Genomic DNA, 19212 nt, shown 5'->3' with positions numbered 1-19212 from the left:
AGGACGTTATGCTGAAATAAACCAGTCACAATGATTCCAGTTTTAAGAGGTACCTAGAATAGTCCTCAGATTTCATAGAAGCAAAGTAGATGGTGGTTTCCAGGAAGAATGGGGAGTTGTTTAATGGTGTAGTTTCAATTTTATAATATGAAATATTTTCAGAACTCAAGATTGATTGTATACAATATGTACTTAATACTATTGGACAGACAAAATGTTCAAGGGGATAAATTTTATGTTCTGTATTTTACCACAATATTTAAAAAGTATTTAAAAAATTAATGAGTAAAATTAAAAATTGATCATTTTTTTATTTTGCTATTTACAAAATTGTTCTAATGTACAGATTGATATTTAGACCTTTTTTAGATCGCTGGTTTGGTAATTTCTGGTTAAGGAGTCTTTGGAATCCTATGCTTCTAATGCCAGCATTACTTCTACTTCCTATGCTGGGCTGTAGCAGTAAAGTGAAGCAAAAGAAATGATGTTGGAGGATAAAAAACTCTGTGTGATGGAATTTCTGAATATTGCTCTGATATTTACAAATTGGCTTTGAGTTTGTATGCAAAAAAGTTAACTGAATCTGCAAGTTTAGTGCAAAGTGGCTTCCCCCCCCCACTTCAGTGCAGTAATCTGAATGCTCATCCTATCTAATAAAAGAGTAATATGCAAATTAACCATCACTCCGCCACACCTACAAGCCAATCAGGATGGAGTATGCAAATTAACCCAACCAAGATGGCTGCAGCCACGGAGTGAGCAGGAGGCTTGGGTTTCCCCGGTAATGGAGGCAGCCAAGCTTTCCAAAGCACACCCTGGCCGGCCTAGGCCTCCACTCAAGGCTACAAAGTTTCAATTATAGAAGATAAATAAATCCCAGATACCAGGGCCTCCGCTTGGGTCACCAGGGGGCGTGGCCGGCCTGCAAACCAACACAGGTCCCTCGCCCAGGCCGCCCCATGCCCCAAGGGAACCCCCACCCTGATCCAGGACACCCTTCAGGGCAAACCAGCTGGCCCCCACCCATGCACCAGGCCTCTATCCTATCTAATAAAAGAGTAATATGCAGATTGACCATCACTCCAACACACAAGATGGCTGCCCCCATGTGGTCAAAGATGACTTCCCCCATGTGGACACAAGATATCCACCACAAGTTGGCCAGCAGGGGAGGGCAGTTGGGAGGGACCAGGTCTGCAAGGGAGAGCAGTTGTGGACGATTAGGCCAGCAGGGGAGGGCAGTTGGGAGGGACCAGGCCTGCAAGGGAGGGGCAGTTGGGGCAATCAAGCCTGCAGGGGAGGGCAGTTAAGGGTGACCAGGCCGGCAGAGGAGGCAAGTTGGGGGTGACCGGGCCTGCAGGGAAGGGCAGTTGGGGGGGGACCAGGCCTGCAGGGGAGGGCAGTTAGGGGCAAGCAGGCTGGCAGGGGAGCAGTTAGGCATCAATCAGGCTGGCAGGCAGAAGCGGTTAGGGGCAATCAGGAAGGCAGGCAGGCGAGCATTTGGGAGCCAGCAGTCCTGGATTGTGAGAGGGATCCCAGATTGGAGAGGGTGCAGGCTGGGTTGAGGGACACACACCCCCATGCACAAATTTCATGCACCGGGCCTCTAGTTTCTGATAATTTGAGATACCAAAAGGATATTGTATAAACTCCAGCTCATATGTTATTAGGAATGTGGACTCAAAACGTTTAAGATCATATGCTGTATAATTTGTAAACATATTTCAGGCTTGTCTGCAAAACTTTTTGAATTGATAAGACAGGGTATCACACCTCAGTCAAAACAATGGGCATCTATCTATGAAGACAGTTGCAGATACCCTTTATTTAGAAATGTTAACCACTTATCCCTGCCAAATTGCTTAAATATAGCCTAAAATCACTCCTTGCACAGCTACATGTTGGATCTCTGGAGAATAAGGAAATGTTTAGTTATCTTTAATACCTTTCGTAAACTAAGAGATGTTGTTGGTCTCAATCTTAATTTTTGAGTAATTGCGGTGAACAGTAATGATTCCTTTGTGGGGAGTAGAAAGGAAAGGCTTCCCAGAGGGGATAGGGTCCGCCTGCTCTGTTTTTAAAGGTTGACTGAGATTACCAAGTGGATTAAGTTAATTTTACACTAGCTCTACTGTGTTTAGCCATACAAGGGCATAGGGATTGTTATGTTGGGTTATTAGGGCAAAAAAGTAATGAACAATAGTTTGTACATGGTGGAACTGCTAAGTTCTACCCCTTTATCCTGCTGTTACTATAAAGAACTTAGCTAACAAATATGGCTCTACTTCATTTCTTAGGGTGAATTTCAGTAGAACAGGTATCATTAAGGCATAAGCTATCTTTTGGGAAAGAATATCATTATGTGGAAGAGGGGTAAAGGTACTAGAGCTTAGCAAGTGACTGTAGCATTCTGGTATGGAATATATTGATTTTGCATTTTTCACTGTTCATCTATCATGAGATAATTCATTTTGTCTTGAAGGCTATTTTGTTTGGTTTTCTGGTATATATATTTTTGAAAATATTTTTGTTCTTATTTTGATTTTAGAGAGAGAGAGAGGAAGGGAGGGGGGAGAGAGAGAAATACTGATGTGAAAGAGAAATACTGATCAGTTGCCTCCCGCCCACACCCAACCAACCTGCTACCTGGCACATGCTCTGACTGGGAATCCAACCAGAGACCTTTTGGTGCATGGGATGATGCTCAACCAATTGAGCCACACCAACTAGGGCAGTTTTCTGGTTGGTGTTTTAAAAATCTGAATTATCTTCAAAGGGCACAAATGGGAATACTTGTGGGTATTGCTTTTAACACTTCCCCCTCTATATATCTTTTTAAAACGTTTTTGTGCAGCTATCACCATTAGTTCTAGAATATTTTATCACACCAAAAGGAAAACCTCCTGTAATCATTATTCAGTATGCTTATTTTAAATCCTCTCCCCTTTCTCACCCCCCAAATCCTCTCTCATATTGGAACCATCAAAATGTTATCTAAACATTCAATATTCTTTTGTTTTTATGTTTATTCCTCACCCGAGGACATGCTTATTGATTTCAGAGAGAGGGGAAACTGGGGGGAGGAAAGGAGAGAGAGAGAGAAAGAAACATCAAGTGGTTGCGGTTGCCTCCTGTACTTATGTATCCAGACCAGAGATCAAACCCACGAGTTAGAGATGTGCCTTGACCGGGAACCTGCAACCCTTTGGTGTATGGGACGACACTCCAACCAACTGAACCACACTGGCCAGGGGGACCAATATTCTTTTAAGCTTACTTCAGACAACTTCTAAAAAGTATACTCTTGCCCTCGCCATATTTGGTAAGTGGTTAGAGCCTGCCCACCAAAGGGTTGTAGGTTTGGTTCCCAGTCAAGGGCATGTACCTGGGTTGCTGGTTTGCTCCCTGGCCCTGGTCGGGGGCCTGTGTGGGAGGCAACCAGTTGAGGTGTCTCTCTCACATTGATGTTTCTCTTTCTCTCCTTACCCCCTCCCTTCCACTCTCTGAAAAGCAATCGAAAAAAATATCCCCATGTGAGGATTAAAAAAAAAAAGTACTCTTCAGGTATTTGGGGATTGATAGGTAGTGGAGTATATGTCAGTTAAATCCTGAATTCCACAATAAAAATTATATTCATAAATTTAAAATCCATATTAAATATGATATTTTATTGTTAAGTATTACAGATGTCCCCTCCCATTCTTTTTCCCTTCCAAATCCCACCACACCCCCCAGGCCTTCACCATCCTCTTGTCTGTGTCCATCGGTAATGCATATCTATCTATATATATATAAAAGCCTAAGAGACTGGACGACCAGATGACCAACCGGTAGCTATGACACGCACCGACCACCAGGGGGCATATGCTCAATGCAGGAGCTGCCTCCTGGTGGTCAGTGCGCTTCCACAGAGGGAGCGCTGCTCAGCTAACAGACTGGCACCAGACACCGGGCTCACGGCTGGAGAACACAGCTGTGGCTGTGCAAATCTATCCTGCCTGGGCTCCTCCCCGGCTGCCTGCCGCTTCTCACACTACTACATCCCCCAAGGGCTCTCGGATTGTGAGAGGGACTCCACTGGTGCACGAATCTGTGCACCGGGCCTCTAGTATGCATATAAACTCTTTGGTTCATCTCTTCCCACTGCCCCCCTTCCCTGAGATTCATCAGTCTGTTCCATGTTTCCATGCCTCTGGTTCTATTTTACTCATCAGTTTATTCTGTTTATTAGATTCCTTGTTTGTTTGTTTTGATTTTTTAGATTCAATTGTTGGTATTTATTGTTCGTATTTTTTATCTTCTTTTTCCCTTCTCCTTCCTCTTAAAGAATACCTTTCAACATTTCATGTAATAATGGTTTGGTGGTGATGAACTCCTTTAGCTTTTTCTTGTCTGTGAAGCTCTTTATCTGACTTTTCAATTCTAAACGATACCTTTGCTGGGATATGTCTTGGGTTTATTGGGGTTTATCTTGTTTGGGACTCTCTACTTCCTGGTCTATTTCTTTCATCAGGTAGGGAAGTTTTCTGTCATTATTTCTGCAAATAGGTTTTCAATTTCTTGCTCCTTTTCTTCTCTTTCTGGCACACCCTTGATGCATATGTTGGTATACTTGAAGTTGTCCCAGAGGCTCTTTACACTATCTTCTTATTTTGGGATATTTTTTCCTTTTTGTTTTTCTGATTGGGTGTGTTTTGCTTTCTCATATTCCAAATCACTGATGTGATTCTTGGCATCCTCTACTCTGTTGATTCGCTGTAAATTATTAATTTTAAGTTAGTGTATCCATCGTTTCTGACTGGTCCCTTTTCATGCTTTTGACGTTCTAAGTTCCTTGAAGCTCTCATTAATTTCCTTGAGCATCTTTATAATCATTGTTTTGAGCTCTATATCTAGTAGTTTGCTTCCATTTCATTTAGTTCTTTTTCTGGAATTTTCTTCTGTTCTTTCGTTTGTGACATGTTTCTTTGTCTCTGCATTTTGGCTGCTTCCCTGTGTTTGTTTCTAAGTATTAGGTAGAGCTGCTATGTCTCCTGCAATTGATAAGAGTGGCCTTGTGTAGTAGATATTCTGTAGAGCCCAGTGACTCAGCCTCCCCAGTCACCTGAGCAGGGCAATGTTAGGTATGCCCCTGTGTGGCCTGTGTGCACTGTCCTGTTGTAGTTGAGCCTTGATGGATGTTAGTGTCTCTGGGAGGTATTGACCCCCAGGCCAATTGTATGTGAGAACCAGCTGTAACTACAAAGGAAGAGCTGCTGTGCAGGAGACACCCCTATGGAACAGGACTTGGTTCATTGGGGCTTTGGTGCTCAGTGAGTTTGCCCCTTGAGTGTGATGCTGGTGGATGTAGTAAAGTTGTAATCTGGAGTGATCTGAATCTGTCCACCAGGCCACCTGGGAGGTGCAAATGGATAACAGATAATTTTAATTGGCAGTTGTCGTTCAGGGTATGATTTTCATTAAAGTTCACGTCATACAAATGTAAATATTTTGGATAATCAACAAGCACAGAAAACTGAAACAACTCAGTAAACAGGTTATTTTATGATCTGTAATGCAATGAGTAAATGTGTCAGAAAACCTCCAATCTCGGTTTCTTTTTAAGCACAACGTGGAAGTTCTTGGAATCCTTTCTGATGATGTAGAAACTGATTCTGTAGCCCCAGGTGAAAACCTCAAAATCAGACTGAAAGGAATTGAAGAAGAGGAGATTCTTCCAGGATTTATACTTTGTGATCCTAATAATCTTTGTCATTCTGGACGCACATTTGATGCCCAGGTAAACCAGTTATTATAGTTATCTCACTGATCTTTACTGTGCAAGTGAAATATGAATTTAAATGTCCTTTGTCCAGGTTATTGATGACATGTCATCGTTTATAGAAGGGGAATTGAAATAGAATAAATTGTGTGTGTGTTACAACAGCCATAATGTATCTTACAATAGAAGGTCTTCTTACTGGTTAGATAGTAGTATTCTTTGTAAATTCCTTATTTTCTAATCTGTTTATATCATTACTCAGTGTCTTTCAGTTCAAATAGAGCAAGTTGCTTTGTAAGTCATGGTTTGTCTGCTCCTTTAGCACAAATAACTCTCTAGACAGAAAAACATGCCCAATTTTTTCATATTAGTAACCTGCCCTTCCCAGGAGAGTGGCAGAGTAAATTATTGGTGTAGCTCACAGAATTTTTCAATTCTTTTACAAGGTATAATAACTAATCAAATTAAATTCTGATGCCAGATACAAAATGGATAAAACTATGATAAGTTCACATCTGGGGGTGTGAGGAACCCAGTAGCATGTGAGCAGTAATGATTCCTTGGGGGAGGTATAAGGGAAAGGTTTCCCCGAGGGGAAAGAGTCTGCCTACTGTTTTGAAAGTTTGACTGGGCACTTGCCAAGAAGATCAGTAGGTTAAGGATATCAGAGTTCATTCTTCGAGGTCAAGTAACCTGACCTATCACTTCTAACACAAAAACAACTTTTAAGATAGTGAGTTATATATTCTTGTGATACTATATGCACTTTAGCACATTCAGTTATTTTTTTGCCCTGGGTATAAAGATGTGAATTTTCTTTTTGTTTGACAGATAGTGATTATAGAGCACAAATCCATCATCTGCCCAGGTTATAATGCGGTGCTGCATATTCATACCTGTATTGAGGAAGTTGAAATAACAGTGAGTATTAATATAATTGGGGGTTTTGTTTAAGACCATTTCATCTTGATAATTTCTGACCAACAGTAGTGATGTACTCTTATTTGCATGCCTATTCTTAATTTAAAGATTCTTTTATTTGGCATTATTCTGATGTCTTTTCATCCTTTTATCTTGGATAGGCCTTAATTTGCTTGGTAGACAAAAAATCAGGAGAAAAAAGTAAGACTCGACCCCGTTTTGTGAAACAAGATCAAGTATGCATTGCTCGCTTAAGGACAGCAGGAACCATCTGCCTTGAGACCTTTAAAGACTTCCCTCAGATGGGTCGATTTACTTTGAGAGATGAGGGTAAGCCTTTAAATTGATGTCTAGTAGTATGTCTAAAATAGACTGTTTACCTGAGTACAGTTCATAGAGAACCTGGATGCATGTTTTATTAGTTAATGAAATGGACAGCTGGTAAAATTAACTATGCATATTGGCAGTAATGCTCTAGAAGAAGAATTTTCATATTTTGCAAGTAGTGGGTTTGAGAGCCATTTATTTACTATAAACAAGATTTCTGTGATGTAATCCTTTGTAATATATGTGATTAAAGCCCATCTTGCCCTTTTAAGATTTTGCAAGGTGAGCTTGAGGTACATATCTTGTCATTTTGTGGTCAGAGGAAATCATTTAAAAATTAAATACAATACATTCACTGCACTGATATGAGGGTGGGAATAAACGGGATATATAGATTGATTGCCTTTTAACACTTGTTTTTTAAAGGTTTAATAGTCATGCTCTTTTTTTAGTTAATCTGAACAGCTGTAATTTTTCGTCTTGTGGCCATGAAATTCTTTGGTATCATGAAAACAAAATGACTTTTACTAAACATTTCTCTATGGGTTGTTAACTTAGGTAACTATTTTAAGATTGGAAAATTTACATAAAACTTTGGTTCAATTGAAATATAGAATACAATTGTATGTTCTAATTCCATTCAGCAAAAAATTGACTGTATTGCAAGTCAAAAACTGTGCTTAGCACTGGAAATATGATGATATACTAGAGACCTGGTGCATGAAAATTCATGCACTGGAGTGGGGGGTCCCTCAGCCCGGCCCGCCCCCTTTCACAGTACGGGAGCCCTCAGGGGTGGGAGGTGACCCTGCGATCAGGGGAAGGCGACGCCCCATCACACCTCTGCTGCTGCCACTGCCAGCAGCGCAAGCCTTGGCTGGCCCTGGGCGGCTGAGGGGACTGGGTGCTGCCATCTTTGAGGGCGTGACAATTAGCATATTCCCTCCTTATTGGCTGTGGGTGCCGCCATATTTGTGACAGCGTGAGGGTTAATTAGCATATTCCCTCTTTATTAGATAGGATATGGTTGCTGCACCTTAATTTTAGTTCAGAGAAATCTTTATAAAGACACTATAAAGTTCATAAAATTTTTTATTTTAAAAATCTGCTTGGTGTTAGTGAAATTCGCTGATTACTGGGTTGTCCTATTAATATTACAAAATTAGCCAAATTGGCCCATGGCTCAGCGGTTGAGTGTCACCTATGAGCCAGGAAGTCACAGTTCGATTCCCAGACAGGGCACATGACCAGGTTTCGGGCTAGATCCCCAGTGTAGGCAGTGGAGGAGACAGCCAATCAGTGATTCTCTCTCATTGATGTTTCTCTTTCTCCCTCTCCCTTCCTCTTAAAACAATAAAAATATATTTAAAAATAAATATATATAACAAAATTAACCTGATAAAATCACAGAGGAAATTAATGTAGCATAAATTTTTAACTCCCAAAAATTATTTTTTCCTAAATATAGTGGAACCTTGTTTCTCGAACTTAATTCATTCCAAAAGGCTGCTCAAGAAGCGATTTGTTCGAAAATGGAATCATTTTTCCCATTAGAAATTATGTAAATTGAATTAATTCATTTGAAACCCCCAAATGATTCTGTTTTAACTTTTCTTATATACAGTACATGTTTAATGTACTGTTTAATTTGTAAATAAATACTTTTTTTTCTTAAATTTACCAAACCACCTCCTACTAGCCTTAAAGGAATTTTTCCTATATCACTGCCTCCGAAATGCTATCACCAGCTAACTGCTTTTCCTTTATCCAAATCATCAGCAGTTTTTCTGCCTATTCAATTGCCTGTGACTGCTGTTTTGCGAGCACTTTCAGACCCTTGGCAACATTGGTACTCTTTGTCATGCTGAGGTATCAGTATGAAAGGATTGTCAGGTGGAAAACCCAGACTTTTTTTCTGTGAACAACTTGGTTGAGAAACAAATTGTTCAAGATGGGAGACCTTCAAGAAATGAGGTTTCACTCTAGTAGGTTGGTTTTTAGTTTTTTTCCCCATAAGACAGAGAGCTCCTTTTAACATCTTTATTTGAGATAATTCACATACTATGAAATAGACCTGTTTTAAGTGTACAATGCAATGAATTTTAATATCTTTAGAGTTGTGCAGCCATCACATTCTAATTTTAGAATGTTCATTATAGCTAAAAAGAAGCCCTTATACCTATTTACAGTTATCTCCTACTCCTACCCCCAGACCTAGGCAATCACAACATTTTTTTCTATTTGGCTTATTGGACAAGCCATATAAATAGAACATAAAATTTGTGGTCTTTAGTGTCTAGTATATTCCACTCATTATGGTGTGTGTGTTTTTTTAAATCTTCACTGGAGGGTGGCTTTTAAAAAAATTATTTTTAGAGAGAGGAAGGAAAAAAAGGGAAACATCAATTTGAGAGAGAGACATCGATTAGTTGCCTCCCGTATGTGTCCCGTAGAACCTGCAACCTAGATATGTGCTGCCCTGACCAGGAATCAAACCCACAACCTTTTGGTGTACGGGATGACGCTCCAACCAACTGAGCCACCAGGCCAGGCCACTCAGTGTGTTTTTTGAGATTCAACCATGTTATATATCATGTGTTGTATATAAATCATTCATTTTTGTTGCCAAATAGTAATCGATTTTACTAATATTCCACATTTTACTTTTTCGAAGAGATTTTTTTTTTTTAATCCTCACTGGAAGATAGTTTTCCATTGATTTTTAGAGAAAGTGGGAGAGGAAAAGACAGAAATATTTATGTAAGAGAAACATATTGATTGGTTGCCTCCTGCACGCTCTCTGACCAGGGCCTGGGTCAGGGAGGAGCCTGCAACCAAGGTACGCGCCATTGACCAGAATCAAACTCGGGACCCTTAGGTCTGCAGGCTGACCCTCTATCTACTGAACCAAACCAGGTAGGGCAAGAGATTTTTTATATAGGAAATCATGTCTTTTTTTTTCAGCTTCTCCCCATCTGCCCCCCCCCCCCCCACCCCAAAGATCTACTTATTAAGACTTCTTAATCAGAAATCATGCCTTTGTTGTCAGTAAGATGTTTTTTGTCCTGCTGAGGTATCAGCATGAAAGAGTTGTCAGATCCAAAACTGAAGTTAATACTTTACATTGTAAAAGTTAAGATTTAAATTAATAAGCTTTAAATACCTTACATGGCTTTGCTGTTAACTACTGAAAAGGTTTTTTTTTTGTTTTTGTTTCATTTTCAGGTAAGACCATTGCAATTGGAAAAGTTCTGAAACTGGTTCCAGAGAAAGACTAAGCATTTTCTTGATGACCCTGCACAATACTGTGAGGAAAATTGACTGCAAAAGCCTACTTCACACCGCCTTCTCTTATTTTCTGCCCATTGACAAACCTCTCCCCATATTTTGCAAAGACAAAATTCACAGCAAAAGTCCACATTATGTCAGCTTTCTCATATTGAGAGCTCTGCTATGCCACTGTTGAATTTTTCCCAATATTTTTTTCTTCTCCTCTCAAACTGCTTCCTTGGACAGATTTGGCAATAGCTTTGTAAGTGATGTGGACATAATTGCCTACAATAATGAAAACCTATAGAAATTTTTTAATTTTTCATTTTCCCTTTAGGCAAACATAGTCTTCCCCCCGCCCCCACCCCAGGCAGATCATTCTGAGTGTGCGAGTGTGTGTGCACATGTTACAAAGACAACTACCATGTTAATAAAATATTCAATTTGAAACCCTTTTCGGTATTTGAATTGCTTTTGAATAATGTTTTTTATCTGGATATAACATTGTTGCATTAGTTTTTTAACGTTACCAAGTAATTGAATACATTTTATTACTTGGACTTTTCTAAACGACCTATCCACTACTTTAAATGAGGCATTTACAAACAGTATTCAAGTTTGTATTAAAGGAAAGAATCAGTTTGACCCCTTTTTGATGGTAATGCATACATATAATAATTAAATACCTTTCTGTAACTGTGACACTGCTTTATTAGATCTATCAGTTATTTTTGGCCAATTTATATTTTAACATGGTTTCTTAAACACAGTAAATTGTTTTAAAATAAAAGCATACTGTAGTTTTTATAAGAAAGCATAATTGCACCCCTACAGAAAATCCCATTACCATGTTAAATTAGTGGAATTACAATAAAGAAAGCATGTTGAGACCTGGCAAAAATGCCTCCTTTAGAATTTATAAGAGCTGCATGCATCTAGTATGAAGACTATCAATTGGAAGTGCCAGATCTACAAATTACTCATTTTACTATTTGTATCACTGATTTTAAACGTTGGGTGTTCCTTGCTGGTTAACAATAAATCTCATCCAGCAACTAAATGAACACATACTTAGGAACCATCAGAATTTGCACAGATTACAGTTAACAGTGATAAGTAGAATCAAGCACAGTATAAGCTTTTCTCAACTATTTGAAATTGATTTTCTTAAATTTAAAGCTGGAATTTGTTAAACTATGATTTGGATGAACCACAATGTAGCATTGTGGTGGTTTTAGATTGAAGGATGACTTTCTGGTACAACTCATGACTTTGAAATTTTTAATGAGAACAAATGGGAAAGATAATTTCTCAGTTTATTGGAAGCCCCCCCCTTGATTTTGAGTGTTGCCATTTATTGAAGACGTGGCCTCTTTTACATTATAATTTATCTCTAAATAAGATACTCTGTAATTATTTATTTAATGACATTTATTTAATTTCCTGTAGTCTTCCCTAGAAAAGAAAAGCCTAGTCAAACTGTAATTCCAATCACAAAACCTGATAATTAATTTAACTCTTGTTTTCTTAACTATAGAAATCCCATTCATTTCATGAATGGGCTATATTTTATGAACAGAGCAACATTATTCTCTTGCAGCTTCCTATAACTATACTCATGGCTATTAAATTGCATGAATTTTAATTCTATTATGTCTGCACATCTCTGGGCTTTTATTTTTCTGGGAGATATGGGAATTTTAATCAGTACATAATAACTTTTTGTACTTCCAAGTTAATAACAAAATACTAGTAATTGCTTGGATTTTAATGAATCTTTAAAAACTCAAGAGTTGTTAAAATTCTAAATATAAGAGTTCCATTTTTAAATTGACCATATTTTAAAAACCAGTTATATGCTTGCTATTAAGACATTTACACTTTTAGAATATTATGTGCATGTTGCCAACACTCTTAAGTAAAACATAGCTATCAACTGTGAAGGGCCTACATCTAAAATGTAATTGTGAAAGAAAAACTTCATGAATTCTTGCACATTTGTGCAAATAATTATTTAACAACCTCATTGTTAAATTAACCAACACCATATGCTTTATGAGCTTTGACATTTTTTACAGAAGTATTCTTAAAGTTGCTGCATTTTAAAATAATTACAATGGATAGTTATTTGGATGAGGAAATAAATGTCTGAAATAAACTGGCAGTGTGGCGATGTTGGACCTTTAAAAAGCAATACTGATTCGTATGCTGTCATTTTGTCTTCTGCAAGTGCAGGTTTGTTTATATGGTTGACAATGCAAAAATAGAGGACAATTGGCAGATTTGGGAGATTAGAGACCTAAATATTGCATCTTTAGCATAGATGTGTTAGAACAATTGTCTTTGCATCTTTTTACATTACTGATGTTTATACAACTTTCATTCTAGATTATTTAATTATAGTTTTTTAAATTAACTGAATTTAAAAGAAAGATATCATTGAAATAAATGTCTAAGTAATTGCTATTCTAAACCCTTATTTCTTACTGTGGGGGGCTGGTATAGTAACTATTCCTTGCTTTTAATTTGCAAAAAGGACTTATCTAGTGAAAATCTATGTAAAATCAAAAGAGTTGAACTGAGTATGTACTGCCATGAACTTATGTAAACAAATAGTAAAGTTGTTGAATAATTAAGCCCATGTACATTCATTTGTTTGAATTGAAAGTCTTGAAATATGTGATAATTGAATGTAAAAACTTTGTAAATTGTAAAAAAGTCCAGGTTCACTGTAACGAGGTAATTAATAATTGTCTGCTAGTTATATAAAGTACAAGAACTGCTTTTACAATATGGGATGTACTTTGAGGTGATGCCATTGAACGATTACCAGCATCCTATCAGCTAAAGTGCTGCAGATATTTTGGGTTCTAGTTTCAACCAGATGCAGTTTTGTAACCCAAGAAAAAGGTGAACCTATGGTCAAAAACTGCTTCCATGATGAACTTTTGAAAAAAGTCAGCTAAACTCCTTGGCAATCTTCAGGAACACTATGACTAATTACTCCGTGATTTTGATGACTATTCCACATGACAGCACTCTAGCACCTTTCCTCATTGGCATGGACTTCTTCATTGACTGCTGCTTCATGGATGGTAGCTTCATTGCTTTGGGTAGGGATTTAAGGTAGTCAAGGGACAAATATACAGTTTTTATTACAGCACTTAACACCAGGCAACTTTCAACCTTTAAACCCTTTGTGAAAATTCTGGTTCCAGCACTACAGCTCTGATTGTAGGTTAAGTGTTATATTCAGTGTTGGCCTACCTTATCAGAATAAACTGTGCTATCAATCCTCTCACAGACATATGTAAGGTAGATAGCAATCAATAGGATTTAGGGGACGATTTTCTGTCTCCAAATAATACAGCTTTTATTTCCTCCAGCAAATTTCTCAGTGATTCTAAACGATAGCATCTAATACATTCATGATCTTGTTTCTTTAGAGATCACGCCATGGCAGCAACTTGTTAAATAAATGTAATTACATAGCACAACTCAAAAGACTAGATTTAAATTTAGTAGTCAGTTGGTGATATTAGATTTGATAGTAAATGGAATAGAAGTGTTCTTATATTCCTGTAGTAGTTCGGTGGACCCCATTTGAACCAATTTACTGTTGGAATTCAGACGGTAGATTTGGTTCAACTTGTAATGGTTTTGGCTCTAGGATATTCTTGATTTTCAATATCCTAGAACATATTATGTCTTCCCTTCAATAAATACACTTTCACATACCTCTAATCCTATGCTTCCTTGAAACAGTAATATGCTAGCAAGTTGTTTACTAAGTAATGTTACAAGGGCCCTGAAGGAAATGGAGATTAAAACCTTTATGTTCTCCAACATAAGGGAAAAGCAGAGGCACCATGTCTGATTAGGCAGAAAATTACACAATTTCTTAAGCAACTCTTGGGGTGGCAATTGCCTTTTCTGCCTTGTCACACATGCCACTGTGCCATTTAAAAATTAACGTGGAAACCTCAGGTTTGTCCCCTCTGCCAGGCACATTAGCTTAGTGCTTCCGATGTCAACCCAAATCCCTGCTACCTCCTTTCCTGCTGCCCTGAAAGAGTATTTGTGCTGGAGCTGGAACTCCTGCATTCCTCAGGTGATCATCCACATGAATTAGGTGAAACAGGTCTGAGCTTAGAAGGTCTGCATTTTAAGAATTTGCATTGGGCTCTCAGAAATCGACACAGCTAGTTTCTTCTGTTTGTTCTAAAGGAAATGTGGCTCTCTCTCAGGCCAAGGTTTAGAGTCTAGTTTCCACTAGACAGCAGGTTAATACCTAGTTCTCATTTAAAAAAGAGGGGGGTGGGGACCTAATTAGGTTTGCTGGTTTTTTAAAAAACTTAATTCCAAAGCATGGCAGAATGCTATAGGTAGGAATTAGGGGAATCCAAGGTAAAGAAACCTTTTTCTTACGATTTGTAGCTACCTACTGTGCCTGACTTGGTGCCTGTGTGAGGATTAAGCCCTTAGTCTGCTCTTGCAATTACTCAAATGACAAGTTTAAAAATACTTGCTTTTGTAATAATAAAAACTGTCACCTACCCTTTTGAAGGATTTGTCTGTTTGTTTATAATTACCTGTATTATATCCGTTTTCTGTACAATCCTTTATTTTTGTATCAAGTATTGGAACCATCTACCAGCATGGATCTAATTAGATGGCTCTAATAAGCTCTGTCACATAAGAAATTTACAAACGTGGTTGGTGTGCTTGCATATAGTATGCAAGGCCTTTGTACAGTGCATATGATTCTTAACAAAACAGCAACCTGATAGGAAGTTACAGATGCTTAACAATAAATCAAATAACTATATAACAGTATGTGGTTTATGTGAACAGAATTGAGGAAACACCAATGATTCTGCCAAAACTACAAACTTCTATTGTTCAGAATTTTTATGAGCAAGTTTGCCACAAAAGCAGGGGTTCATGTGAAAGTTCTAAATAAATGGTTTGACATTTCCCACACTTTTCAATGACCAGCTCTCCAACCCATTCCATCAAACATTGTTTGTTGTTGAAAAACTTTCTTAAGTGTGTTTGGGCATCCAACCATACATAGGCAATGTATAGCAGTGGGCAGAAAACTGAAGGTAATTTCACACTTCTTGACCCAGAGATGTTCTCTGAAATATATCAATACCTTGGATACTGTAGATTTGTAGTGAAGAACTATATACCTCCCAACCTAGAATAAATGATGGCCATTAGAAGTGTATGCTCTAATTACCTTGTTTTCTTCCCAAGAGTCTTAATACGTACATACTAATATTTAAAAAATAATTCATGCCCTGGTTGGTGTGACTCGGTTGGAGCATCATCCTGAGTACACTGAAGTCGGGATCTATTCTCAATCAGGGCACATACTCAGGTTGCAGGTTTGATCCCAGGTGGGGGGCACATATTGAAGGCAACCAATTAATGTTTCTCCCTCCCTCTCTAAAATCAATTAAAAAAAAAAATCCTTGGGTGAGGATTAAAAGTATTTCGCCCTAGCCAGTTTGGCTCAGTGGACAGAGCATCAGCCCACAGACTGAAGGGTCCCAGGTTCAATTCCAGTTAAGGGCATGTACCTCAGTTGCAGGCTTGATCCCCAGCCCTGGTCAGGGTGTGTGTGGGAGGCAACCAATCCATGTGTCTCTCTCACATTGATGTTTCTTCTCTGCGTTTCTCTCCCACCCTTCCACTCTCTGAAAATAATCAATGGAAAAATACCCTCAGAAAAGGATTAACAACAAAAGAGTAATTCACATATTTGGTTCAAGATACTTACACAGGGTGTCCCCCCCAAAATGTATATATACACTTTGAATAACTCCAACAGGTTAAATATGAAGAAAGAAACATCAATTGAGCTATCAGCTATTAACTGTGTGTACATTTTTTTGGGACTCCCTGTATTTAGTTTTCCTTTATCACCATTGACTCTATTATAACTACCTGTAGTATTCCTTTACAAGCACTGTTTATGACTTTGGACGTTACAAAGATCACTCCAACTGAAGGACAGAGAATAGACTACAAGATGCAAAACTGGAGGTAGGACAACCCAGGAGGCTGTTAGGGGAAAAAATGATGCCCTGTACTACTACGTAGAAGGGATAAAAAGAATTGGATAAATTCAAGAGATATTTAAAAGGAATAAACAAGATTTTATTATTGACTATATTTGGGGGAATGAGAAGAAATGATAACTCCCATATTCTGGGCAACTAGGCTATTGGGGGTGCCAATGACAGAGAAAACAGAAGGAGCAGGTTTGAAGGAAAGATAAGAGTTCATAGTGGGGCACTGCTGAGTGTGAAGTTCTAAAGGGACTTCTATATCAACAGCTGATGAGTTTCAAGATGGGAGGTCTGCAAATTTCTATTTTCTGTTGAGGGATAACAAATCACCCCAAACTCAATGGCTTAAAAAACATCTTGTTGCTAAACAAGGAATGGCTGCCCATTGCATACAGAAGCCAATATTATGACATTGGCGTTTGAGAAAAGAAAAGGTTTTATTGTGAAGTCACCAGCAAGGAGACAGAAAACAAGGCTCAAATCTCTTCTAACCCAATTGAGTTTTAAAAGGTTAGGAAAAAAAAGACTGGTATATAAAAGCACTGGCAGGGCAAGTTTTGATTGAAGAGCTTTGGACCTTGGCCATTAATGGAAAGATATGGTAAGGGGCTTCAGCACCAGATCTTCCTGGGACAACCGACCCTTTGCTTCTGAAAGGGTTCCAGTGTTCAAATTTTGGTCATGTCCCAGTCGTTTTGTTCTGGAAGGTGGGGGAAGGGCGGCTTTGGTTCTGGGTGCAACTGGAGGTCAAATTGTCTCCTCTGCACATGCTTCAGCTGCATGACTTGTGGTTTTGGTTTGTATCTCTGAAAAGCAACTCAATATCTTGTTAGAAATAGGACAGAGCGTGTCTGAACTGATTCTGCAGTTACAATCACACTTTTTATGGGTCAGGAATTTGGAAGCAACACAGCTAAATGGTTCTGGCTCAGGGTTTCTCAAGACTTTGCAGTTATCTCAAGGTTTGATTGAGGAAGGATCCACTTCCAAGCTCACTCACGTGGTTGCTGGCAGATTGCTTGAGTAGCCTTAAGACATAGTGGCTGATTTCAATCAGAGCAAGTAATATGAAGGAAAGAGAGAGTAGGAGAGATGGAGGGAAAAAGAACACTCAGGGCAGAAACTATAGTCTTTATAACTTAATCTCAGAAGTGACATCCTGTAACTTCTGCTATATTCTATTTGATAGAAGCAAGTCAATAAGTCAAGCCCACACTCAGTATCAAAGAATCTGTGAGCATGACATTTTTTAAACCACCACAATACCACATCCAAATTATTAACCTTCCTAAAGCACAGTTCATCACCACCTCCTTTCTTAGCACAAGTTCAAAAACCTTGTACGATTTTTCCAAAGTATAAACCCTTAGCTAGATAACAAATCAATTCCTTACCCTACTCTTCTAGCCTCATCTCCCATTCCTCCCCTCTGCACATTCTTGGTCCAGCCACTTACTACTTCCAAACACCACCATGCACCTTCTCCTGAATTCATACCATTCCCTTGGCCTACCAGTCTGGTTCTCAAACTTGAACGCAAGTGACACATCTGACAGCCCTAATGCTCTTAATACATACTAGAAAAACTGATAAATGAAGCCGAATGTAACAATTCATAATCTTGTGCTAAAACTAGTTTCACCTTATACTAGATTCTAAAATAGATAAGTGAGAGTAAGCAACAGAGATTTAAGAAAATTTCTTCTAAAACTGATCAAAGACAAAGTCATTATTAGAGATCAGCAGAATACCCATTCCTCCACCTTTGGCAATGTGGAAGAAGCATTTTTGGGGAGAACAACTGATATGGAAAGTCTCCTCTCATTCCTTCTCTCTCAAACATTTCCATAGCTGGTTCCAAAAAGACTACAACCATCCTGAAGGTCCACTGAAAAGCTCCTAAAAAGAAAAAAGAAAAAAACGAAAAAAAGCTCCCAAATAAACTATTGTTTTATCTACATGCTGGAAGGACATTCCAAGTTAAAACAGATGAGGCAGAGCATTATGTACTGATTTGGCCAACCTCCAAGATACATTAAGAGAAAAAATCTCCCAGGCCCGTGTTCCCAGTGGTTAGAGCGTAGCCACGCGCACCAAAGCGTCGCGGGTTCTTACAGGTCAAGGGCACTCTCTACCTGGGTTGCTGGTTCGCTCTTGGGGCGTGCGCAGGAGACAGCCAGTCAATGTGTCTCTCTCACATCAATGTAAAAAGAGAGAAAGAGAAAAAGTCAACGTACAGAACAATAAGTATACTTGGCTATCATTTGTGTGTGTGTGTGTGTGTGTGTTTTAAAAGACTAACTTTAAACCCAGCCACACAGAGAGAGAAAAAATTATACCAGCCATACAGAGAGAGAAAAATTATCACTATTTCGTAAACATGCCTTGAATACCCTTGGAAAGTTCCAAGTGACAGTAGTCACTTCTGGGGAAGTGAGGCGGGAGGGAGACTCCGCCGTATTCCAGCCTGCACGCTCAGGTTTGTATGCTCTTACCTCCCACCTCAGAGGCTCTGGCTCCTCGTTCGGGGCCCCCCCACCGTTTAACGACGCGCGTGGTGTTTCCCGCGCCTGATTCCACGTAATTCTCGCCAGCGGTGGGGAGGTTCCCGCCACCTTCGTGTTGGAGGAGGCTGGCTGGACAGCGTCAGTGGTTCCCTCAAAGTCACCAGACAGGTGGGTGGTGGGGCCAAAACTCCCCGCTCTCCTCACGCCCTTCGGGGCCTGCCCAAAGGCGGGGTCCACGGAGAGCGGGTGACCTCACTGGGTGCATGGACAGGCCTCCTCTCCCGCCTCCCGGAGCTTGCTCGATGTCTTTTGTGAAAGAGAGAGACCAAAATGTCGCCAAGTTGCT

General features: G+C 39.1%; 1 protein-coding gene across 3 annotated transcripts in view; it reads left to right on the top strand.

Moving 5' to 3' along the window:
* Window positions 1–12913, top strand: part of GSPT1 (G1 to S phase transition 1) — a 42846-nt gene extending 29933 nt beyond the window's left edge. For 2 of the 3 annotated variants that reach the window (XM_080680430.1, XM_080680429.1), the window contains exons 12-15: window positions 5606–5779; window positions 6593–6682; window positions 6844–7012; window positions 10235–10734. In XM_080680430.1, coding sequence (XP_080536556.1) covers window positions 5606–5779; window positions 6593–6682; window positions 6844–7012; window positions 10235–10287 — 486 coding nt within the window. In that variant the 3' untranslated portion in view covers window positions 10288–10734. Of the gene's footprint in view, window positions 1–5605; window positions 5780–6592; window positions 6683–6843; window positions 7013–10234 lie in introns of all 3 variants that reach the window. The other variant, XM_080680428.1, reaches the window with a different exon arrangement.
* Window positions 12914–19212: the final 6299 nt, after the last annotated feature.

Source organism: Plecotus auritus, assembly GCF_963455305.1.
Source record: "Plecotus auritus genome assembly, chromosome: 7".
Taxonomy (NCBI): Eukaryota; Metazoa; Chordata; class Mammalia; order Chiroptera; family Vespertilionidae; genus Plecotus; species Plecotus auritus.
The sequence above is the reverse complement of the archived record's forward strand: the minus strand, read 5'-3'. Positions and strand labels throughout refer to the sequence as shown.